Source organism: Thunnus maccoyii, chromosome 24 (genome assembly GCF_910596095.1).
Source record: "Thunnus maccoyii chromosome 24, fThuMac1.1, whole genome shotgun sequence".
In the NCBI taxonomy this organism is placed as follows: domain Eukaryota; kingdom Metazoa; phylum Chordata; class Actinopteri; order Scombriformes; family Scombridae; genus Thunnus; species Thunnus maccoyii.
Window position 1 is genome coordinate 15,553,671 of NC_056556.1, and position 21,968 is coordinate 15,575,638.

A 21,968-nucleotide genomic window follows, 5' to 3' on the forward strand; every position below is an offset into this window, starting at 1 on the left:
TGTTCTATCAAACATCACGCTGCCTTCATCCCACTATACTTTTCTGTAATTTATAAATCTCTCCTCCTCTTCTATCTTTCCTCCTCCTCTCACACCCTCTCTCTCTGCTTACCAGCACTACAGATGGCTTTTATGTGGTTGGGCTGTAGGGGCTCATGGAACACCATGACGCTTCCCAGTTGGCCCTGCAGCGACGTGGGGCTTCCCCATTCGCTGTCCTGGGTCCCCGCTGAGATGAGCTTAGTCACAGACTCAGGCTTTCCCCCCAGCAGTCCTCCCCACGTCTGTGGTGACAGGATCCCACCCAGCGAGGAGCGAGTGGTGGGTGTGGTGGCTGAGGAGAAGGGAGGGTCTGGGATCTGGGACGGCGGGGGAGTGGTGGTCCGGTGGCCTGCTGAGCCAATGCAGCAGGAGGTAAATGGCTGTGGGTGGATGAGAAGAGAACAAGAGTGGGAGTGAGCAGAAATAAAAACCTGCATGATGTGCATTTAGGACCCTGCTCTATCATAAACAGATAAATAAATTAGAAAGAATAAGCGGCGGGTTACTGATGATTCCTTACAGGATTTCAGTCCAGAACATTCATCATTAATTTCAGACTGCGTCTTATTTAATGGCCTCATAATGCATCAGCAGTCTCTCAGGGTTCATTGCTAAATTAAGCAGAATGACATTTAAGTAAATTCAACTGCAGTTACAACAGACATCTTCACATCTGTCTGTTCATCCTTGCAAAATGGTGAAAAGATAAAAACTTAGGTTATAATGTCACTTGCCGACAGCACTGGCAGACAAACTGAATGAAAACACACACAATCTGGTTGGTTGACCATGCTGCTATGAAGTTGCTTATTTTCCATTATTAATCAAGTGAATGCAGGTCTCACCTCTGTCATGGTGGGGTACTTGAGGGGGGCAGACAGTTTCTGCTGTCCATCCACATAAATGTAGACGAGACTCTGCCCGAACGGCCTCTTTCCTGGTACGTGCACCACACCGATGCTGTGCTGTAGACAGAAATTCAGTCCCAATTTAGCTCCTTTAATAAAGATATTAGGTTAAAATGTGTTCATCTTCTAAACATAGAGTCAGGCATCTGTGTTGCCAGACTCTGGAATATTCAGAATTTCCAATACTTTGACTTATTTGGCCAATTAAAGTATAAGTGAGTCTAAGAAAATGTTTTGGGATATGTAAAGGAGAGTCATCCAAATCAATAAAACCAATATTGATTCTAAATTTCAATGCTGTGTTCAGTATTTCAGTGCTGGATGAGTAGCACTACCCGTCCAGTAAATTAATGTCAATAAATGATGACATGAAACCTGACTCACCCACAGAGAGTCGCAGAAGCAGTAGTCAGGCAGCATGACTGTGACATACTCCTTCTTCGTACAAACAGCCACCACCAGCACACCCGCTGAGCTGATGAAGGCTTCGAACCCCGTCCCACCTGGGGTAAAAAAGCTGTACAGGATGAAATAAAGGAAAACAGTTTTGAGCAGGTGTTGACGTGTATACTTTTGACATGTTTTTCAGTTATCTCTGGTTTTGCAGGACTGAGAAGTTTGGGGATTTTACAAGAAACAGAGCATGTCATCTCCTAATAATGCTTACTTTTGTGAAGAAAACTTATAAATAATCATACAAAGAAAGCTTTATGATGAAATTTCAGATAGCAGCTCCAATATCAACACCAATTTTGATATTAAATGTATTGCTGATTACACCAAATGGTGCTGGATTCTCTATTATATTATTGTTTGTCATATTTGGTTGATATAAATAGTTGAAACACTTGCATTAACACGGATTCCCTCATCCTCCAGTCTCTCTCCTCCATTCTTTCAGTGTCAGTTCTTCTCTCCACATCTCTTTTAATCTCACCTGTAGAGCTGCTTCCTCTTGTCTTTGCTGGTTGGTCCCAGCTGGTCCTGGTCCAGTGACAACCAGGCCAGGAAGCTGAAGGCAGAGCCTGGCCAGCGCTGCACTGTAGGAACTGCAATACCAGCCATGCTAGGTGACAGATCAAAGTACTGCATGGCACTTTCCAGGCCCTGTTTGCGTACCATGGCGAGGAGGGATTTCAGGGCGGGACCCACGTAGGGGTGTGCTTGGCTAGACTCTGGAGGCCTGAGGAGGCGCAGGAGCGCCAAGAGTTCCCTGGCACTCATGGACTGGGAGCCCAGTGAGCCTACCAATCCCAATAGGCTCTCAGCGCAAGCTCTGTGTAGCCGCTGGTGACGCTCCAGGGCAGCAAGTGCTCGCATGACCATGGCAGCATTGACGCAGGTTGCGCGGGTCTGGCGGTTGAGGCAGCTGAGGCGGCGGAGCCAGTCGGCTGTAAAAAGCTGCAGCTCCGATGAGTCCAGCTCTGGGAGCCACTGGACGAGCAGCAGCAAGGGCTCCACATTACTGATGCCCAGGAGCCCCACTGAGGTGTGCTCACCCTCCACCGCCTACACACATGTTCACATAGAGAAACAGACACAGACAAAGATAAAGAACACAGCGGATTAGAGAGCAGCATTGAGTCAGTCAGGAAACAATAGGTAGTTAACGTGACATCATGTTCACCAACCATGTTCATCAGCTCTTTGAGTAAGTGTCGAGACGGCTGGCCGAGCGAGATGAGCACTTCATACAGGTGATTGTAACCAATCCTCTCCTTGAACACCTCCTGCAGGGGCAATGGGAAAAACAAATAAATTAAAATACAACTTTAAGGCATCTGAGTGCTGATAACTTCTATTCAGGTCTGCAAAACATGTTATGAAGTGAACCTTGATGACAACTGTGTCAGGAATAGATGGTCGATTTCACTTCTCAGAATTTCTAATCTGGTTGAGCGATCTTAACTACGTCTGTAAACATCCCAAACTACAATTTCTTCTCTATCTCCATCCATCACAGCATGAGATTCAGCCTTCCTAGATGAGGCAGAAGCCCATAAAATGAAGAGCTTTACAATTCAGCAGTAAGTAAATAAGGAGTATATCCGTAGCATGTATTTAAATGCATGTATTTGTGATCCCTTTACCTTTGCAGCTGGTGAGTTGTGCATCACTGTTGTCAGGGCTTTGATGGTTGCGACAGCCAAGGAGTCTAGTCGCCCTTGAAACACCTGAAAGAAAATAAGACTAGTCAGTCACTCACTACAGTCAATCACTTGTTCTTTTAGCGGTGAGCAGAGAATGTAATAACACATGGCTGGTCAAATCTCCTCTTATTCCAGATGAATGTTTTAGGGCAACAAGCATGCAGACAATTTAAAGCCACATTCATATACAAGGTTCGTAAAGCTAAAATGATAATGATCAACCTTTTAAAGGCACTGAATACAACATGCATCACACTTGGAGGAATAAAAGGGAGACTTAAGCAGATGATTTGGAGTTTGAATCAATTAGTGTGTGTGTGTAAAATGTGAGTAAAATCATCAGTGATGGTTAGAACCCTGTTTGCCACTGCAGTAGGGGCCGGCATAAAAGCTTGTACTGCAGATGTTATAGTGAAGATAAGTGTTGTCTTTCTGCTCCAGGTAAAAAAACAATCCCTTTAAATAGCAATAGGGAGATCCGACTGGAGCAGGAAGCTCTCAGGGCTTGGTCAAGAACAAAACAAAAACAAAACACCCACCTCCACACACACAGACAACCACAAAGAAGTACCTCACTCTTTTTATTCACACAGACACACACACACACACACACAAAGCATGCAACCCATAAAACACAAGCCAAACCATGACAAATAAACATAAAAACACATCTCCATCCAGCTCCGTCCTGCTCATGTCCGACATGTTCTGGGCCGCTGGACCCGTCATTAGAGTAAACATGCAGCTGTAGGCTGGTTTATCCTACAGAGAGTCTTGGACCAGCTGGAGAGGGACTGTGGCGAAGATTAAAACACTTAGATCATCATCACTGAGTCCAGATCACCTCAAACCACTGAACTCTGTGAGATCACACACCAGGCCAATGTGATAAGCATTCCAGTGGAGCCCATAGTAAACCGCAGAAAACCAGGACAATGTGGAGGGGAGGGTGGGAGAGGAAGGGAGGGAGGGGTGAGGAAACTGATCATTGCAATTAAAAAATGAAATGAAGTAGACATAGCTGTGAGGGAGACAAACAGGTCACTCCACAGCAAGACGGCAATATTGCACTGCAATGTGGGTCAATTCTCATTTTGGACTTGGGTTGGTTTTTTTTTTCTTGCACCTGTATTACTGTTGATTCTCTACTGTAGTTGAACTAAATAGCTGCTTTCACTTACTAAACCTGCAGTTCTACAGGTGACCTCGCAAACGACAAAAGCTTAATGTCTAAAACATGCAGCATCTGCCACCGTATCAGGTTACAGCTGAACTACAACAAAGGCTCATTGATGTGTGTGTGTGTGTGTGTGTCTTCATGCGGGTTTGTCCACCTGTATTCACATCATCCAGATCAATAGAGGGATTATACCTTTTAAAAGGTTCCTCTTTGAGCAGGAAAAGTACAAAGAGCGGAATAAAAGTGGGGATACTCTGAAGGGAACAGGTGACCTTTCTGTGCACATGAGATGATTTAGTGAATGAGTTCTGACTGATAAGTTACAGACACTGCACCTTTCAGAAGACAGTCCTTAGCAGGTAAGAGACAGATTCATGTCTTAGAGCTTGCAACATGATAAATAGTGCCAAAGACAACAATAGCTGATAATATCGAGCAGTTTTAAGTGTGGGAAGATAAACTGTGTAGATGTAGGCATAAACTTCTTCAGATTTGGGCACCTGATTGATAAATCGATCTTTTTCAGATATTTCAACTGGTGCTTTACTAGCTGCTACATTTCATGTGATGTTCCACCAGGCCCAGAAAATAAAATACAGAGATCTATATGATGCACATTGGTACAATTCTTGTACATTTGGAAATTGTCTAACACACAAACTTTTGACCTGAAAATCTTGTTTTGTCAACCTCCAGTGGTTTAACTTGTGAGAGATGTCGAAGTGCACTCCAAGGTGTGTCAATACATTGTGACATCACTATTAGTTACAGGTGCAACACTCTGGACCACACCCAGCGGTGCAACAGACCTGTAACTTGCAACCACAGAAGGCAGTGAACCAATTCTTTTCAGACTGATATTAATGCTTTGAGTAGTACTAGGAAAGAAAGAACCTTTACTGTATAAACCTTCTGTTAACCATTATGTTGCTTTACTTAATCTAAAAGAAAACTTTATAAAGTACTTGCACTATTGCTTGTGTGTTGCAGGGAATCAGCAGTGCAACACCTTAGTGAAAACAAGACTTACAGTAACTAGAACGCGGCTTCATTTAAAATTACATTGTGAACCTGATCTCTGGGCCTGCTGTGTTCTGCTTTTGTCTTTAAACCACAAGTAGAGTATTAATGTGAAAACCTTACACGTCACAAATGTGGTTAGTGTTACAGTAACAATATGTTAAATAAATAATGCACACGTGACTAACAGTGTGTTTCCTGCAAGCACACTGACAATCCAATGACTAGAACTGAGAGCTACTCAGTGGGTGGATTATTGTTTTTTTTTGTTAAAAGATAATCCAATTATAAATATTATCTGGGGCAAGGTCTTGCTGTGGAGTGGCCACATGGCTCTGGTGAGGTGAAGGTGGTGGGACGTGGCAGCAGCGGGTGAGGACAAGGGGCAGGGAGGTGGATGATGAGGGGGGGTCAGGTGATGTGGGGCTTTCTCGGCGGTACCTGAGTGTCCCTCTCTCCTGTCAGTAACCTGTTGTTGGTTATATCTTTCTGGTCCTTGTCTGCCGCCGTGCACCTAGCATTAACCAGCTGACACAAACAACAGGCAACATGTCAACATAGCATGTGGGGAGGTTGAGAGAGAGAGAGAGAAAAATGAAGACAAGGGAGAAACAGAGGATTGTGCAGGGGAGGAAAGATGAGTGAGTGGAGGATAGGGTGAGAGGTTAAAAGCCGTGACCCTCAGCGGGGGTCACTGCGTGGAGGCGTGTTGGTGGGTGATCCAGCCTTGCTGCGGGGAGGTAAACATGCAGGGTGGGCAAAATGCTCTTTCTCACTCTGAAACCTGAAGTACTAAACATGACATAGAGGCTAGACCTGATCTAGACAAATAAATCTATCTATATTACATGTACAATACCCGACCTACGGTAGCTGTTTTACCAGAGACGTAAAAGAACAATCCTGATTTCTATGATTCTGGACATATTCGTGTAAAATGGCTTTCTCTAAAACGAAACAACCTTCTTTAAAAGTTGTCTTTCATCAGAAAACATTGCTACCTTTTGCCTTTATTTACAGAATAAAACACAACTGCAAACGAGTAGATTAATAGCTAAAAAAGCAAATTTGATTCATGTATAGTTGTACTACACTACTACAATGTCAGTTCTTCTATTAAAGTATAAAAAAACACATTTCAGAATTAAAAACATTTAATTTTGATAGATTCCTACATAAATAAAGACTGCAGTGGGGGAAAATGTGTATTAGGGGATGTCATAATGATATGAGATTAGAACTTAAAACAGCCTTAGGATCTTGTAGTATCAGATACAAGATATCATCAACAAATAAGTTCGGAATAATCAGGGATGCAAACAGGTAGGGGGTAAAAAAGGTGAGAACATTGCGTGGATAGAGAAAACCTGTCACAACTAGGAGGGTGTGGGGGCATGCTCCCCCGGGATATCATTTTGAAACATGTTCGCTTTACATTCTGATCTCTAGTTAGTTTTAATTATACTTGCATCTGCCTGAAAACTAACAGGCTTTATGGGGTAAAACAACCCTACATAAAACACATAGAAGGAATCAATAGATGTGGGAGCTGAATACATGAACAAGACAAAAACAAGAAGACAACAACGAGATAAAAAAGTATATTGGAAATCTGCTTGTAGTAGCTTATTTGTTAACACTCTTCCACTATCAAGCATGTAATTGGTAAAATTCCTGAAAAGCTTACATCTAGTCTATATGCATAATTACATATGACAAGTAACATAAATGCAGAATATGTATCAAATAAACTAATTGGTGTCCGTTATTGCTGCTTCATCTTACCCGTGTCTTGGTGTGAGGTTTGATGTAAACAGATAAGCAGCATCGTGAAAACTACTGACTTAGCACTTGTAGAAATCAAACCACTTGTCATTTTGCTGTTGTTTGTTTTTTTGCTGTTGTCATGGTCACGTATGAGACGCCCCTTAAGACGGGTTTACACGAGTAGAAAGCTCCAAACCACATAATTGGAATTCTTGGAAACCAAGGATTTGTATTGCTGAAGTTAAAATTAACTATTTCTCCTCTGATCTACTTGAATCTCGTAGGTGACATATTTTGATCTCAAAACGTCGAATTTCACTGAAAGGTGAGGAGTTTGCATCTCTGAATAATGTTCCATTTTGCCCCAGTTCTGAGCTAGAAAAAATTTGCTCAGAATTATCAAACACCAGCCGTTTTCAGGTTATATTTAGAGAGGAAGACCTATGCTGTTACCTTGCTGTTCTGCAGCAGTCGTGTCAGGTGCTCAAAACAATTACTGTTGAGGAAGATGGCTTGTAGAACTGGCCTGTCTGAACACAGGAACATGTCCCTGATAGTGTCTGAGAGACAGCAGTAGGAATAGACAGAGAAGCAGACAAAGAGACAGAAACACAAAGAGACAGAGATGGAGAGACACAGACAGAAAGAAGAGAAATAAAAGCAAAGACAGAAATAAAAACAGGAAGTGGAATAAGTTACATTAGCTTGAAAAATCCTGATTCAACATAATAGAACAGATGTTTGGAAAATCATCAATATCATCATTATAAGTGTAATTTGAGGCCTTTATCATAAACGAAGACCCTACCTAGCATGTTTACTTGCAGCGCCACAAATCGGCTCTCCCAGTGTCGGCCTAGTGTCGGCACTCGGCCCTTGGCTTGTTGCTGCTGCTGCTGTCGGGCGGCAACCACAGCCGCCGGGTCCGAGTTGAGCAGCTTGAAGTAGTTTTCCAGCACAGAGGCGATTTCCACTTGCCGCTGGTCAGAGCTGGAGGCCAGGAGGCGCTGCACCACCTCCCTCAGGCAGCCCAGAGTCAACAGCGCCTTACGGTCGGGGGCCTCGCTGTCCCAGTCCTCGCCCTCGTCTGAAGAGCAACTACCCATGGAGCAGTCAGCCAGCACCCGCATCAACACCTCCATGGTGGCTGGAGAGATGGCGAGCAGAGCATTCCTCTGCCGGAGACGGAGGGATGGAGGGTGGGAGGTTGGAGAGATAGAATGAAAGGTATAGGGGTTACTCAAAAGCAGGCACACCGCCTGGTTTCACTGGATGAGAACTTGATAACATTCATTTTTCATCACCTACCCACATTAACACACACACACACACACACACACCCCTACACACATGCATCTAGTATTAAGTCAAAATTTTACTTATATATCTATTTTTGGTTCATGTTGTTGTTTTGCTTGGCTTATTGTCTGGTCCTGTTGCTTCTTGCTATCGGGGTGTCATACATGTTTTTTTTGTTAATCACTCATCTTGCACAAATTTAAAAAAAAAACAAACAAAAACAAATTCAACAACAGTTTTCACACTCAATAGTTTATTGCCCCCATACAGCTCCTCCTGAAACACAAATATATGTAGAGCTGAAATGATTAGTCGATTAGTCAGTCGACAGAAAATAAATCTGCAACTATTTTGATCATCAATTAATTATTTTTATGGAAGAAAATTCCCAATTCCAAACAAAAAAAGACATGTGAAGATATCACCTTGGACTCTGACAAATGCAAGGACATTTTTTTTGTAGATTCAACAAGTGAGTGTTTAATTAATTACGACATAATTAATTATTTTAAATAAATTAATAAATATTTGATACATATTTTAATATTTGATATATCATAATTATAATAATGTAATAATGCATTATTATTATTATTATTATTATTATTATTATTATTATTATTAAGAAGAAGAAGAAGAAGAAGAATGATAAGAATAATAAGAATAATTTAATAAATATTAAAAAGCCACCACTAATCTTGTCACCATTTATTTATGTGATTATTAGACTTTAACGCTCATGTCTTGTGGCCCAAGAAAGTGAAGGCCTAAACGGTCAGCTTTCATTAATAAATGAAAAGTAATCCGATCTTGGAACACTCTCCAAACACATCCACGGCCAACAAGAGGAGATAAGAGCGCAGCAGTGATCAAGGGGATCAAGCCTGTGACCTGCCAGTTAAAAGGTCTGTCTGACCTCCAGACCGTCCAGAGGCTTACCTGATCACCAGCTACTATAGCTCCAAACAGGTGCAGCAGGCAGCATTTCAGACTCTCCTTCAGGTGTTCACTTTCCTGGAAGCATTCTGGAAAGAGGACAGTCACACACACACTACATTAGCTGAACCTATAACCATGATGTCAGCCATGCAAATACAACCATAAAAGGAAACCACAGTTAACAGCTAACTGTTGAAGTTCCTGTATTTTCGTCCATAACCAAAACACTGATGAATGCACACAGACACACCTTTATCTTTTCCAACTCTTTCATACACACAGACACTCATGAAAGCCAAATGAAATCTGCAAAGTGGATAAGATAGGGCATTAGTGAGCACACACGCAGCAGCGCACAAACACACACAGGCATGTGGCGGTCTTGCCAGTAACCTCGGGGTCGTGGTGGTTCCAGTCATCCATTAACTCATCTGTCAACACATCCAATTGGGCAGAAGACATGTGATGTCTTGGCTCCGTGATGTCTTGTTTCCTTCATCTCAATCATGCCACGATTCTATTAAACTCTGCTATCACAAGATCACTATGAGTAGATCCACTAATGACAATATTATTGATCAATCGTGTAAGATCTGCAAATTAGTAGCTGGTTTTCCAAATTAATAAAACTGAATTAAATGAACAAATTCTTTCAATATGATGAGTTGTTTTCATTGATGGAATAAATTGTGAAAATTATTTTTTTGTGACTTTTTAAAGTTTGCCTGAAATGTCGTTAATGGGTCAAAAAAGTAAGTCTTGTATAAAATACTGATTCACTTTGAGTGTTTTTGCAAACATTAAGAACAGAGTCCTTTATCACTTATCAGGGAGAAAGGGCTAAATAAATGGATAGAGCAACTGAACTTGTTACTATCAAAATCCCACGCACACACATTCAGGTTGGGCCTTGGGTGTTATCTCTGGTGCCAAACCACAGCAGTCACACATAGGACACAAGACAGAAGGGAGTATTTGTTCAAAATGGCCGACAGCGTCGCTGAAGTGGCTTGACAGACACCATTCACTATCAGCTCATCTGAACGCCTGGCAAACAGAGCGAGGACACAAAGAGTGGATTCAGCTGAACCCAGAGATGAGAGAGGAGGCAGTGAGAGAGGGTGAGTGACGACACAGAGCTCTTAGGAGATGAGAGGGGAGGGGAAGGGAGGAGAGGGGAAGAGAGGAGAGGAGAGGGGAAGAGAGGAGAGGAGAGGAGAGGAGAGGAGAGGAGAGGAGAGGAGAGGAGAGGAGAGGAGAGAAGAGAGAGGAGCTTCCTCATCCGTACCCAGGGGCTATTGAAGAATGAGATGCAAATTATGGGCCATACACAGTAAACACTGCGACTGATTTGTTTTTTTTAGGACAGGTTAACTGAAAGCAAGATATACAGTTGATGCTTATGCACCAATCCAACTATTTTAATACAGTAGTTTTAGTTTATATCCAGAATGAAAAATGAGAGACTTACGGTAAAAGAAGGGAACAAACTCAACAGTGAGCGGAGCTGCTTTGTACTTCTGTCTGCTCCTCTCTACTGTACCCAGCTGCTCTCTGGAGAGGAACACATACAGTACAGTTAGGAAGCAAATATGAAAACAAACAAGCATGCACACTGGTACGCTTTATCCTGCTTTCATCAACACTAGTCAAAGGCCAGGATGATGATAGATTATAAAATTTACCATCAATACATGCATTTATATGAAAAAGGCATGTTAAATTGCCACTACAGCTGGTGGATGACAAAGTTAGCTTCATTGTTTCATGTTATATATAAGTGATGCTGAGCCAGCTGCTGTATGTTGTTACCTGCAGGTTCGATGCCTCCAGTTGCGGTAAGGGTCGTAGAGGCTCTCGCAGAAAGCCAGCGCATGACGGACAAACTCCTCGGCCTGGCTCTGGTCGGCCATCTCCTTCTCTTTGGTCTTGCTCTTCAGCTAAAAACACCACACACACACAGAGACACACTTCACACCTGCTACTATAGGCCTCATTCTGATCATAATTACTTACTTTAATACTCTAATTTTATTTACTTCATGAAGAAATTAAAACAAATTGTGCAGCTAATGTTTTGGGGACAATAATTTGCAGAGCAGAGAAAAACAGAGAGATCAGAGCAAAGGCAAAGGGAAGAAGAGTCAGACCTGCTGAATATAGAGTGTCGTCATGGTGATGATGTGATTGATGTAAGAGCAAGTGCCGATCTCCTCCACGTTGGACAGGTTCCTTTCAGAAACATCCAATCATGCAAACACACACACACACCCACACACAGTTAGCTTATCACTTGCTTTTTGATACCAGCGCTACTACATTACAAGCCAATATCTGAGAAATGTGGGATTCTATTCTTCTGTATAGTGGTTATACGATATGTATATGTTTGCTGTCCTGACCTGCAGATGATGATAAGGAACTTGAGCAGCAGCAGTGCCAGGTTTTGCTGCTCAGGCTCCAGGCCATCGGAGGCTTTCTGGACGCACTGCAGCAGCTGGTGGCGCAAAACCTGCAGGATGTTGTCTGGGAGGAGGGTCAACACCGGAGGAACCTCCTCTGGCCTGGAGACACAGATGCACAACGACCGCAAGAGGAATAAGAATCTATTCCAGTGTTTAATCTCTCAACACAGGTTATAAAATTGTTGCTGTTCATTATTGAGGTTTATCATGGAGGCATTGCTGCGTTAAAGACAAGGGCAGGTTCACTTTCTGATTCTCTCAGTCACACACATGCCTGGTTATGGCCTGCATTCAGGCATTAATTCCTTGGAAAACTGCTCATACAAGAGAGAGGGAGCGCAGCCAAACCCACGCAGTGAATGTCGGTGGGAAAGCAGGACAGATGTGGCAGCTGAAGAGGAAGGGAGAGAGAGAGAGAAGGAGGAGGGGAGAGAAGAAAACGGAGAGAAGGCAGAGGACAAAAGGCACAGAGATGGCAGAGGGAAGAGGAGGATGAAGGAGGGAGTTGGAGAGTAAGCCGAAGAGGATGGGCAGAAATATAAGTCAAGGGAGGAGGAGAAAAAGGAAATGACAGAGCGAGGGAGAGATAAAAAGCTCAACAAATGGGATTTAACCACCAATATTCACATGGCCCTCCCTCTGTTATGAAATGTGACTGACTCAGGCTTCATCTGATGTTGATCTAACATACTGGATACAGACTTTCAGGTGTGTGTGTTTAAGCACTCGGGGGTTCTCACGTTAACCTGCATCATATGTTCACATGTTGACACACATCAGAGCATCACCTGCAACAAAATGTGACCGCTCTGCAAAAAAGAACCCGGTGTGGTCGGGCTATTTTTGGTTGTGCAGTGGCAGGCTGCACAGTGTGTGGTCACGCTGTGGATGACGCATACAAGCAGGGATAGTTTTGAACCCACTCGCGACGACCTAATGCAGAAAACTGCATTGGTGTATTGTTAAATGTAATAGGGAAGCCAGTGCAATCAGAGTATGTGATATATTATAGATGGAAGGATGCTGACAGGACAGTGCGAGACGAAATAGCAGAAATCAGATACAGTTAAATGTATCATGATTTTCTTATGACAAAGTCTCTTGCACACATTAAGAGATGCATTGTATATTTCCAGTTTCTTTTGAGTAAACAGAAGAAGAGGGTGAAGAACTGGGCATTTTTTGGTAGAACTGCAAGGATTAATCAATCAATTAGTTGCCGACTATTAAAGTAGCCATCACGAAGATCTCTGTTTCGTCCTCTTTGGCGGCACCTATGGCAATAAGCAGTGATTGCAGGTGTTTTTTTCGGATCTCACTTCCCAGAGATCCAAACAGTGTCACCTATGTGACATCAGTCAGTTGGCAGTGAGTTGAAGAGCCAGTCTGTTACGATAGCTCCACCTACCCTCTCTAGCGGACCAACCGCTGCTGGGTGATGGAAAACACGTCACTAACTGTGCACCACTTCCTGAGAATGTCGCCACCGACATCCAGTTCGTGATACTACAAATGCAACGGCTTTCATCAGTGAGCCAATCGATCACCATTGTGTTACATCATTTGGAGATAGATATTGACTTAACAGGAATTTATTTAAATGAAAATCTTCAAGATTACTTTAAATTCATCAACAATTATTTTGATAATCGATTTATTGTTCTGAGTCTTTTTTTAAATTTTTTTAAAGTCTTCCAATTATCTGATTCCAGCTTCTCAAATGTGAATATCTTGGGCTTTTTTCACCATTTTCTGACTTTTATGGAGCAACAACTAATCGGTTAATCAAGAAAATAATCATCAGATTAATTGATATTGCAGGCCTAGTATTTATTGTTCCCATTGATAGATTTTATTACTGTTACTTTAACTGTTAAATGCATAAATATGTTTGTTATTATCGAGCTTCAAATGATAAATTGTGATCGCAGTTTGTCACAAGTTACCTTGACGGTGGCTTTTCGAAGTCCACATCCAGGCATCGTTCATAGGAGCTGATGAAAATCTCCAGCCATAGCTTCAAGTAGTCTGGATCCCTCTGAGAAATGTCAAGATAGGAGGTGAAGGAAAGCAATAAAGATGGAAGAGGGAGAAGCAGAGAGAGAGAGGATGGTAAAGAAAAGGACACAATACAGTTAGTGGCCTTTGCTGACTCAAGCTGTCAGTTATAATACATAAATGGCAGGCAGCTGACAGGGCTTGTCTGCAATTTGATTACATTTATTGTACATATGTCCCCTGTGACTTCTAAACCCAGACAACAATAGGTCGCAAGCATTTTTGTCTCTCTGTAATTCTCGATGCTAGTAACAATGGATATGAAAGGTTGAAAGGTTTTAATTGTCTCGAGGACTTTAATACTTACAAATAAAAATACATAAATGATAGATTTTCACTTCCATTTTTCCACTAGCAAGTTTAAAAACAAAAGGATACAAATGTTAGATTATAAGAAATGAGACATGAACATGTTGATGCCTGTGTATACTGTAACACAGTACTAAAAAAACAAGTTTAGCGGTTTACGTAGCTACTATTGCAGTATGTCAAGCATGTGGGAGCAGGAATGTCTCAGGTGGATGTGTGAGTTTCTTATCTTTTTGAAGGCGCAGAAGCTTAAACATGCACCTGTTGATAGTGGAAAACAGGCCTGGCTGCATTCTGAAAGGGGGGGGGTTTCTAACAGCCGGCTGATCGACATTTCCTAAATTCCTGGAACAATGCCCAGAGAAGGATGGGATGGCAACATCGGCTACAGAGGAAGGCTGGCCTGGCTCAGCCTGCTGCTGGGTAACAGTAAAAGTTCCTGGTGTAAAATCCCCTCAGCCCACAGGAACAAACACGGAAAAACCAGAAACAAGGGACCACATTTCAAAAACTACTAAACTACTTAGCAAAGTGGGACCATAAAGACATGTGTTCATGTAAACTCAAAAAATACTTGCATATTTATTGTTCTGAGGGAAGCTGGTTTACATGAACTTTTAAGTTGTTTTAAATCATCCAATTATGCTGCACCCTTTCTTTTCATCTTAGTAATTACGAATTACTACCACCACAACCAACGGATCTGACCTGGGGACACTGAGAATAACCAAAACACACACACACACACTGCAGCAATTTCTACAGCATAGTTTCATTTTTCAGCAACCAAAGCCTCAAGTCATTGGAATAAGTTGAAAGACGCTATAATCACATAAGAGTTCTACACACAGGAGCTTTAAGGAGAGAGAGTGTCGGGTATCATGAAGACAACAAACTGAGAGATAGGGGGATTATAACATTTCTGGATTATAAAACTTCAAATAGAGGAAAAAAAAACTATAGTGTTTGTAGCAATAACATGCAGCAGAGGTAGAGCTGTCATAACACCGCAGACTTGCAGAGTGCAGGACACATGGTAATATGTAGCTCGGGAAGAGTAATTAATTCATCATAGAGGGGTAATCGCTTGCCTGCACCCCCCGTTGGTTTCTGTCAAAAGGAATTTGGCCATCTGGTGGGTGTGAGTGAGCAATCTAGGTCAAGGAGGGCTGATGAGGTGATCAGAGAAGATTACCATAACACCAGTTAATATATTGTGCATTTAGCATGGTATTCTGTCATGAATTGAGGCAACTGGAATCTTCGTTAAATCGTTAAAACAATTAGGATTCATCCTCTGATGGACCAAAGTGTTAGACCGACAGATTAATTTGCGATGAGGCTTTCTTTCATCACCGTTGTTATGACTTCCCTGCAAATGGTAGACACCTAAAAAGATCCAATGATGCCAATTCCAGACAAAAAGGAAGCTTGACACATGGACACAGGGCCACAGATGATTCACAAACCAATTTATACAATTTCCTTTCGAGATATATATGAAAGAATTTGCAGATTAAATAGCTTGAGACTGAAGGAAACACATGACAACTGGAAGAAAAAAAAAAAGGAATTTTCTCAGGAATTGTGGAGCCATGCGGCCCAGGAGTGGGAGTGGAAGGCGGGGGTGAAAGGCTGACTGCTTCTGTCTGCGTGTCAGAGTGGGAATCAGCCAAACCGGAGCAGGAAGCCAGCTCGCTGCTATTTCTATGAGGTCATCAGAACAATCCTGCGACGCTGGCTTGTGTGTGTGTGTGTGTGTGTATGTGAGAGAAAAGAGATACACAGGGAATTGAGAAGGATGGAAAAGAGGGAGAGAGAGAGAGACATCTGAATGGAGTCAGCAACAGCCACGTGTGAATAATATGTTCTGTTGGGAGAACACGGCATGCCGCCTGTGTGCTTCTTTTTCCTGTGTTACCTTGACTGCATGAATCACTGCCTACGATGAAAAAAAACTAATTAATTTGCGCTTAATGTCTCAGCTGTTCTTTAACTCACAGATTACATTTTCTGTAGTCTATACGAGCACGTGAATGCCTGCTGCCGGAAAATTAGGAGATGACGATTTAAGCCGGCAGCTTCACTCTCAAGTGACTGAGCGTGTGCGCGTGTGTGCGTGCATGTGTGTGTCTGTGTCTGAAAGAATGTCCTCTTTTAGGCAGCAGCTTGGGAGCACAGATGCCCATTGAGGGTTAGGACTGTGGCAGGCAGGGACACACCCTGCTCTACATGGCTCTGTTTATCCTTGGCCTTCATCACCGGCCCGGCGCACACAAACACACACACATAATGATCTAGACTTACAAGTAGGAATCCTAACTTGACAACAGTCACCTTGTCCCATAGCAACAATCATCTTGTGTCCCAATTTGTATAAAAAAAAACAATTCCCATGAGAGGATCACATGCGTCTCCTATGTAAATCCATTATCATATTAGGCCCTTTGCCAAGCTACTACATCACATTCCTAAAGATCTGTTTAAGCTGACCTCTGTAAAGCTGACAAGGTCGCCAGCGACACAGATCAATGCGCTTCATTCTCGAAAGAGAGATCCCCATTGATCCACAAAGTGGCTGGAATGGTGGATCAATGCCTGGATGCATTGACAGCTCTCTTTCATTCAGATATGCGACACTGTCTGACAAATGAGATGTGTGTTTATCTTGGATGGCAGATCAGGCTCTGCTATGTCATATATCCTGTCAGCACACAGCGTGCTGCCAGCATTAGATGCTTCATTACCACTGATAATAAACAGATATGTTAATGACTTTAAGGCGGTGTTCCTTTAAACCATTTCACACATGAAGGTCGCTACATGTTAAATAACATAAATTTGACCAGATGTGCATTGCTGTAATTTATTACTTTTTAGGTACTCATTTGCTCTCCTACACAGGAAGCAATGCATGTTAGGGTTGTGGCAGCAGCAAAAGCTTTTGTTATCATTAAAGGTATCCTGTGGAGTTTTTGATCACTATTAGTGCTATGTTTTTACGAGTGGGTCCAAGTTTTGTTTGCATTGTGCACTCATACAAGGACGTACGAGGATGCGCAAGTGGCACAACTGGCATCATGCTATCTACACTATTGATTGACGGCTAGTGGTGGTAACGCGCCAACAAAGGTAGTTGAGAGGAAGACTGCTAGCAAGCAAACACGGATGTAATCAATGCACGATTTAAATATTTACTTATTTATTTATTTGAAATCAGCTTTGCAAATGTTTTATGTGGAAGGAAATGCGCTCAACATGCACACAATGCATTTTGGGGAGAAACACTGAATTTAAACAATACTTTTGTTTGTTTACGAGAAAACTCTGCAGGGCGCCTTTAAGTTAGTGGAATAAATAGCCACCATTATTGAGAAGTAAATCAGCTACCGATGAAAAGAGAGAAATCTACAGTCAAACTGCTTCAAAACAAAGTCAGAGAAAAAACAAGTCAAAGACAAGTAGAGTAAAACCACTTTATACCAAAGCCGACCATGTTTAAACACATAAAATAAAACCGAGACTTATTGCTCTAATAAAACTGTTATGGCAAAGGGATGAATAAGTCTTTATTTTCTATAGCTACTCAACACCAGCAGCTTTTGTTGCAATTTTAAAAAGGACATTGTTACAATGTCATTATTACGTTTGCAAAAGTAATTACTTCATTGATCTGTTATGAGTTGCTAGATGCAGTGCTGCTGCACAATCTGCATCTAAGGGAGTGCTCCACCCCTCCAGACAGGCGTGGCCGGCCAGCTGGTCGTTTGGCTGCTTGTTTAGTATGGGTGGCGACGGGTGACCTGGTTTGGTGGAAGTGGCATGGATGGAGTCGCTGAAACCACAATGTTTAAAGGTTCCCTCCCTGTCGGTTTTAAAGACGGCTGTGGTTATTCTGTTTCTGCATCATCACAGCCTAACATCACTGCCTATCAGTCAGTGACAACTCCTCTGGCCATGACGTCACAAAAAGGCGTGTATTTATAGAGGCTGGTGGGAGGGGTTAAAACCACATGAGGCATGTCCGATACACAATGTCAGTGACATCAGTGTTATTCCACAGATATTCATAGCGCAGAGGAAAATGAGAAACAAGAGGGTAACTTAGGATGAAACAAGCAGCGGTGAGAAAGAAAGCTAGCCTGAGGGAACAAACTTTGCATACCAGCACATAAACCAAAGCCTGAGTGTGTGAGTTTGTTTGAGTGTGTGAGCGGCATGGTGTGCAGACACACACTTGTGTATATGTGTAACAACAGATTAGACTGTAACAAGCAAACAAGCAGCAAAGCCGGAAAAAGACCTGAGTAATCTACTTGAGTAAATATGTGAAACCACAGCACTTTCTCCTCCTCCATCCTCTCTAGCTCCACTGTTCAGTTTTCATCTTTCTCTCTCCCTCTCCGTTTTCACTTCTCTTCCTCCAATCCTCTCATGAAATCAAGACTCCCATAAATGCAGGGGTTTATGCAAATGACTGCCTTTTTCTCCAATCCAGTCAAACAGCGTCTCACTGGGCAGGGTACGGTGGGCTGACATAATGAAGGTTCTGAGAATCCTAACCAGAAATCGCTGGTTTGTGGACAATTAAAAAGCAGTGAGGATCCCTCCTCCAGAATTAAGATACCGGACTCAGCTTTAAAGCTACTGAAGGGTGAAATGACGCCCCTGGCTGTTGAGGCATGTTCCCTGTGGTTGAGAATTAAAAGGGCTTTTCTGCGGCAGACAAAGGCTTTAAGAGAGAAACTGGCATTTGTCAGAACTCTACTAAACCCTCCACTTTCTCTGACAAGCCCTTCTGGATAATATACTGGGGAGAGAGGAGGAGAGGCACTGCAGCGTTATGTTGCTACCGCTGTACACCAGCGGCAACCAGCAGCTCCGTCTGCTCGGGGACAACGCTGTGGAACGAACCAATGACAGGCAGCTAAGAGGATCGCTGGTTACATAATGGCCTTAGCTGTTGTCTGTGACATCTCGGCTCTCTACAACTCTGAGAAGCGAGCTGGAGTCAGCCTCTGTAACTACTGCAGAATCTCATTATAATTGTTAAAATTCATGCATTACAAACCCCCTTTGACAGCATCAGACTTCTATTCATGCACAGACATACTGTACAATGAATACCGACAAATTTTACAGCTACCTTTACAAAAGCTACTGATGTAAACACACCTTTAACAGCTTCAGAAAACAACAAGTTAATATTAAGCATTAGCAAGCAGTTGAAATCTCTAAAGTTTAACTGTGAGACTTGTTTTATAGTTTGGAAGTGGTGCTACCCTTTTGTTTTGAATCATGCATTTTAGGAAATCCCTCAGCCTGGTTTAAATGTGGGACATGCCTGCTTGGAGGGGATAAGAGGTTGAGGTTATCAAGTGAGCACCTCCAATCACAGATATTTGTTTAATTATACTGCATTCTAAAAATGTGTATATGAGCTGTAAATACAAGTAAACACATCAGTTAATAAATGACAGCAAGACGTTATTGGCTGAGTTTGTCAGGTGTGGTTGACACTTGCCTTTTTACTGCAAGGTGTAAACTTAAAGGAACAAGGTGGTGAAAGTCTTTGTTATTGTCAATAAATCCCATGAAAAGAACAAAACCAAAGACGAACTGATCCTACTAACAAGTATTGTGTGTGTATGCAAAGCCTGATATATCCTTATAACGCGGTGCCATAGAGCTGCATTGTTGTCCAAAAACTATGACAAACTCATCAATGATCCACACTGCTGCACTGGCTGACATGTTCCTTCATTACCATAAACACACACACTGTTGTTTATTCTGATTAAATCCCATTTAAACAACATCCTGGTGCCATAAATACTCACTCAGCCAAAAATTCACTATTTACACTTGTTTGAGCAACATTTGCTTGGAACTACGGTGTCCAGTTCTTTGAAGAAATTACCCAACCCCTTCTCAAAGAGTTACATCTTCAGGAGGTAATAACTAATGCATTTTTGTTTTTTTTGTCTTATCACCAGCCGTCTCCTTTATGGTTGAATATAAAACTCAATTATGTGTGATTAAGGATGGGAAAGGTTACCGGCATCAATCAAAAAGCTCTTAATATCATCAAGTTGCTTGGACAGTTACTTCCCACACGGTCAGAATGCAGCAGCACTCCCCATCAACACACTGAATCCTAAACACTGATGTTGATGCCACAGCTGCTCGCCCAACAATTTCTGACCTCATCCTCATCATGCCAAACAGGATAGCTGCCGCTGCTGGCTTTAACCGCGGTCAGACATATTTCCACCATGTCATATTTCACATTTAATTCCGAGATTCGCGCGATCCCCGCCCCTTCCTTTTCGCAGCAGTGGGAACTGGCTGACCATCAGACGAAGAATACGACATGAAGAGATAAGAAATCAGCGGGGGTTGAGACAGCTGATGTCTGGCTGACATAGCAGGACGAGCTGGTTCTCCCGATGCGGCCCGGGGCTGCTTGTATTGTACAAGCTTCTACTGTCAATACACATCCCGCTGACTCCACCTCAGAGAGCATTGCAAGTGTTCACCTCTGACACTAAAGGCAGTGATGTCTCTACTGTTTCGTCAATCATTAGACAGACAGAGGACCAGAGGACATGAGGGAGCTACAATCTGCACAAGAACACGACAACAATACTGTATAGTTTAGTTGAAATAGATATCACTTGTACTCTTCTGTTTTGATTTTAAATAGCCTAAGCAGTCATTCAAGATGGCAGTGTCACGGTACTTCAATCAGTTTAAAATATAACCACTTCATAGCCAACTTTATTGAGTCTATGACATCACTGTGAGTAATAATTAAACTCATTCATGTATCTAGTAAAAGATTATCACTTCAGGTAAAGGCAATGATTGTTCTATTCACACTAGAATTCAAAATGCAACTTGACCAAAAGCAGAGTGTGATTCATTCTAGAGAAAACATGTAAAAAATAAAAACATAAAGTGCATCATAATCCATCATAAAACAGGTGGATGACTGACTTTCTCACATATCTAACCCAAACTACCAGTATTGCCCTGCGCACAGTGAGATAAGATAATGGTTGTCTGGGTGAGACAACGAGAGGCTGGGAAGGGGAGCTGGGTTGGAGAACAATTAACCCTTCAGTGGGACACAGGGGGTCTCAGTGCTTGGAAAAGAGAATGCCCTCGCACACCAGCATTCCTCATCTGATTTAGGACACGTGACTGCAGGTTCTCCTTGCTGACTACATACCCTGGCAACCCTCACACACACACACACACACACACACACACACAAACACACAAACACATACATAGCGCAGAGACACCCCGCCGGCCATACCTAACATTTCAGCTGCTCGGGGAGAGAGACAGGCCGCAACACATATATATTTAAATGCTTCTTTCTCAGCATCTCTTTTGCTGCACACAGAGAGAAATATTGGCCCTGTGGACCCTGGCTCATAGCCAGGATGAAATTAAACCATCCTTCCTCACAGTGTAATGCTTAGTCAGTGCAAATACACATTCCTGCTAGAACAAATGCAATGTGTATGCTTGCAGCAATTGCTGGCATTTTCACAAGTGACTGTGATAAGTGTGTACAGGCAGCAGTGTGCCTGAATCCTTCTATTATGAACCCTGAACACCACTGGCTGGGAAATACATGCATTACACATTCTATTCCTGTCAGCATCCAAGCTTGTGTGCGTCCTTATGCCGTTAGTTCTCGGGGTGAGGATTATTCAATGTCAGATCCTAAACATACAGCTTGGCCTTCATGAGGTAAATACTTCAGAGAGGGTTGTGCACTGTGTGTGTGTGTTATCGTGAGGGATTACTGTGAGAA

General features: G+C 42.5%; 1 protein-coding gene across 2 annotated transcripts in view; it reads right to left on the bottom strand.

The window, feature by feature from the left end:
* Window positions 1-21,968, bottom strand: part of nbeal1 (neurobeachin-like 1) — a 43,922-nt gene that overhangs the window by 20,276 nt on the left and 1,678 nt on the right. Inside the window, exons 4-18 of one of the 2 annotated variants that reach the window (XM_042404793.1) lie at window positions 13,717-13,808; window positions 11,708-11,869; window positions 11,456-11,537; window positions 11,118-11,245; window positions 10,777-10,859; window positions 9,306-9,391; window positions 7,876-8,242; window positions 7,521-7,627; window positions 5,742-5,828; window positions 3,041-3,124; window positions 2,582-2,680; window positions 1,888-2,459; window positions 1,335-1,467; window positions 888-1,007; window positions 113-422 (exon numbers count right to left, since the gene is read on the bottom strand). In XM_042404793.1, coding sequence (XP_042260727.1) covers window positions 113-422; window positions 888-1,007; window positions 1,335-1,467; window positions 1,888-2,459; window positions 2,582-2,680; window positions 3,041-3,124; window positions 5,742-5,828; window positions 7,521-7,627; window positions 7,876-8,242; window positions 9,306-9,391; window positions 10,777-10,859; window positions 11,118-11,245; window positions 11,456-11,537; window positions 11,708-11,869; window positions 13,717-13,808 — 2,512 coding nt within the window. The remainder of the gene's footprint in view (window positions 1-112; window positions 423-887; window positions 1,008-1,334; window positions 1,468-1,887; window positions 2,460-2,581; window positions 2,681-3,040; window positions 3,125-5,741; window positions 5,829-7,520; window positions 7,628-7,875; window positions 8,243-9,305; window positions 9,392-10,776; window positions 10,860-11,117; window positions 11,246-11,455; window positions 11,538-11,707; window positions 11,870-13,716; window positions 13,809-21,968) is intronic. The other variant, XM_042404794.1, reaches the window with a different exon arrangement.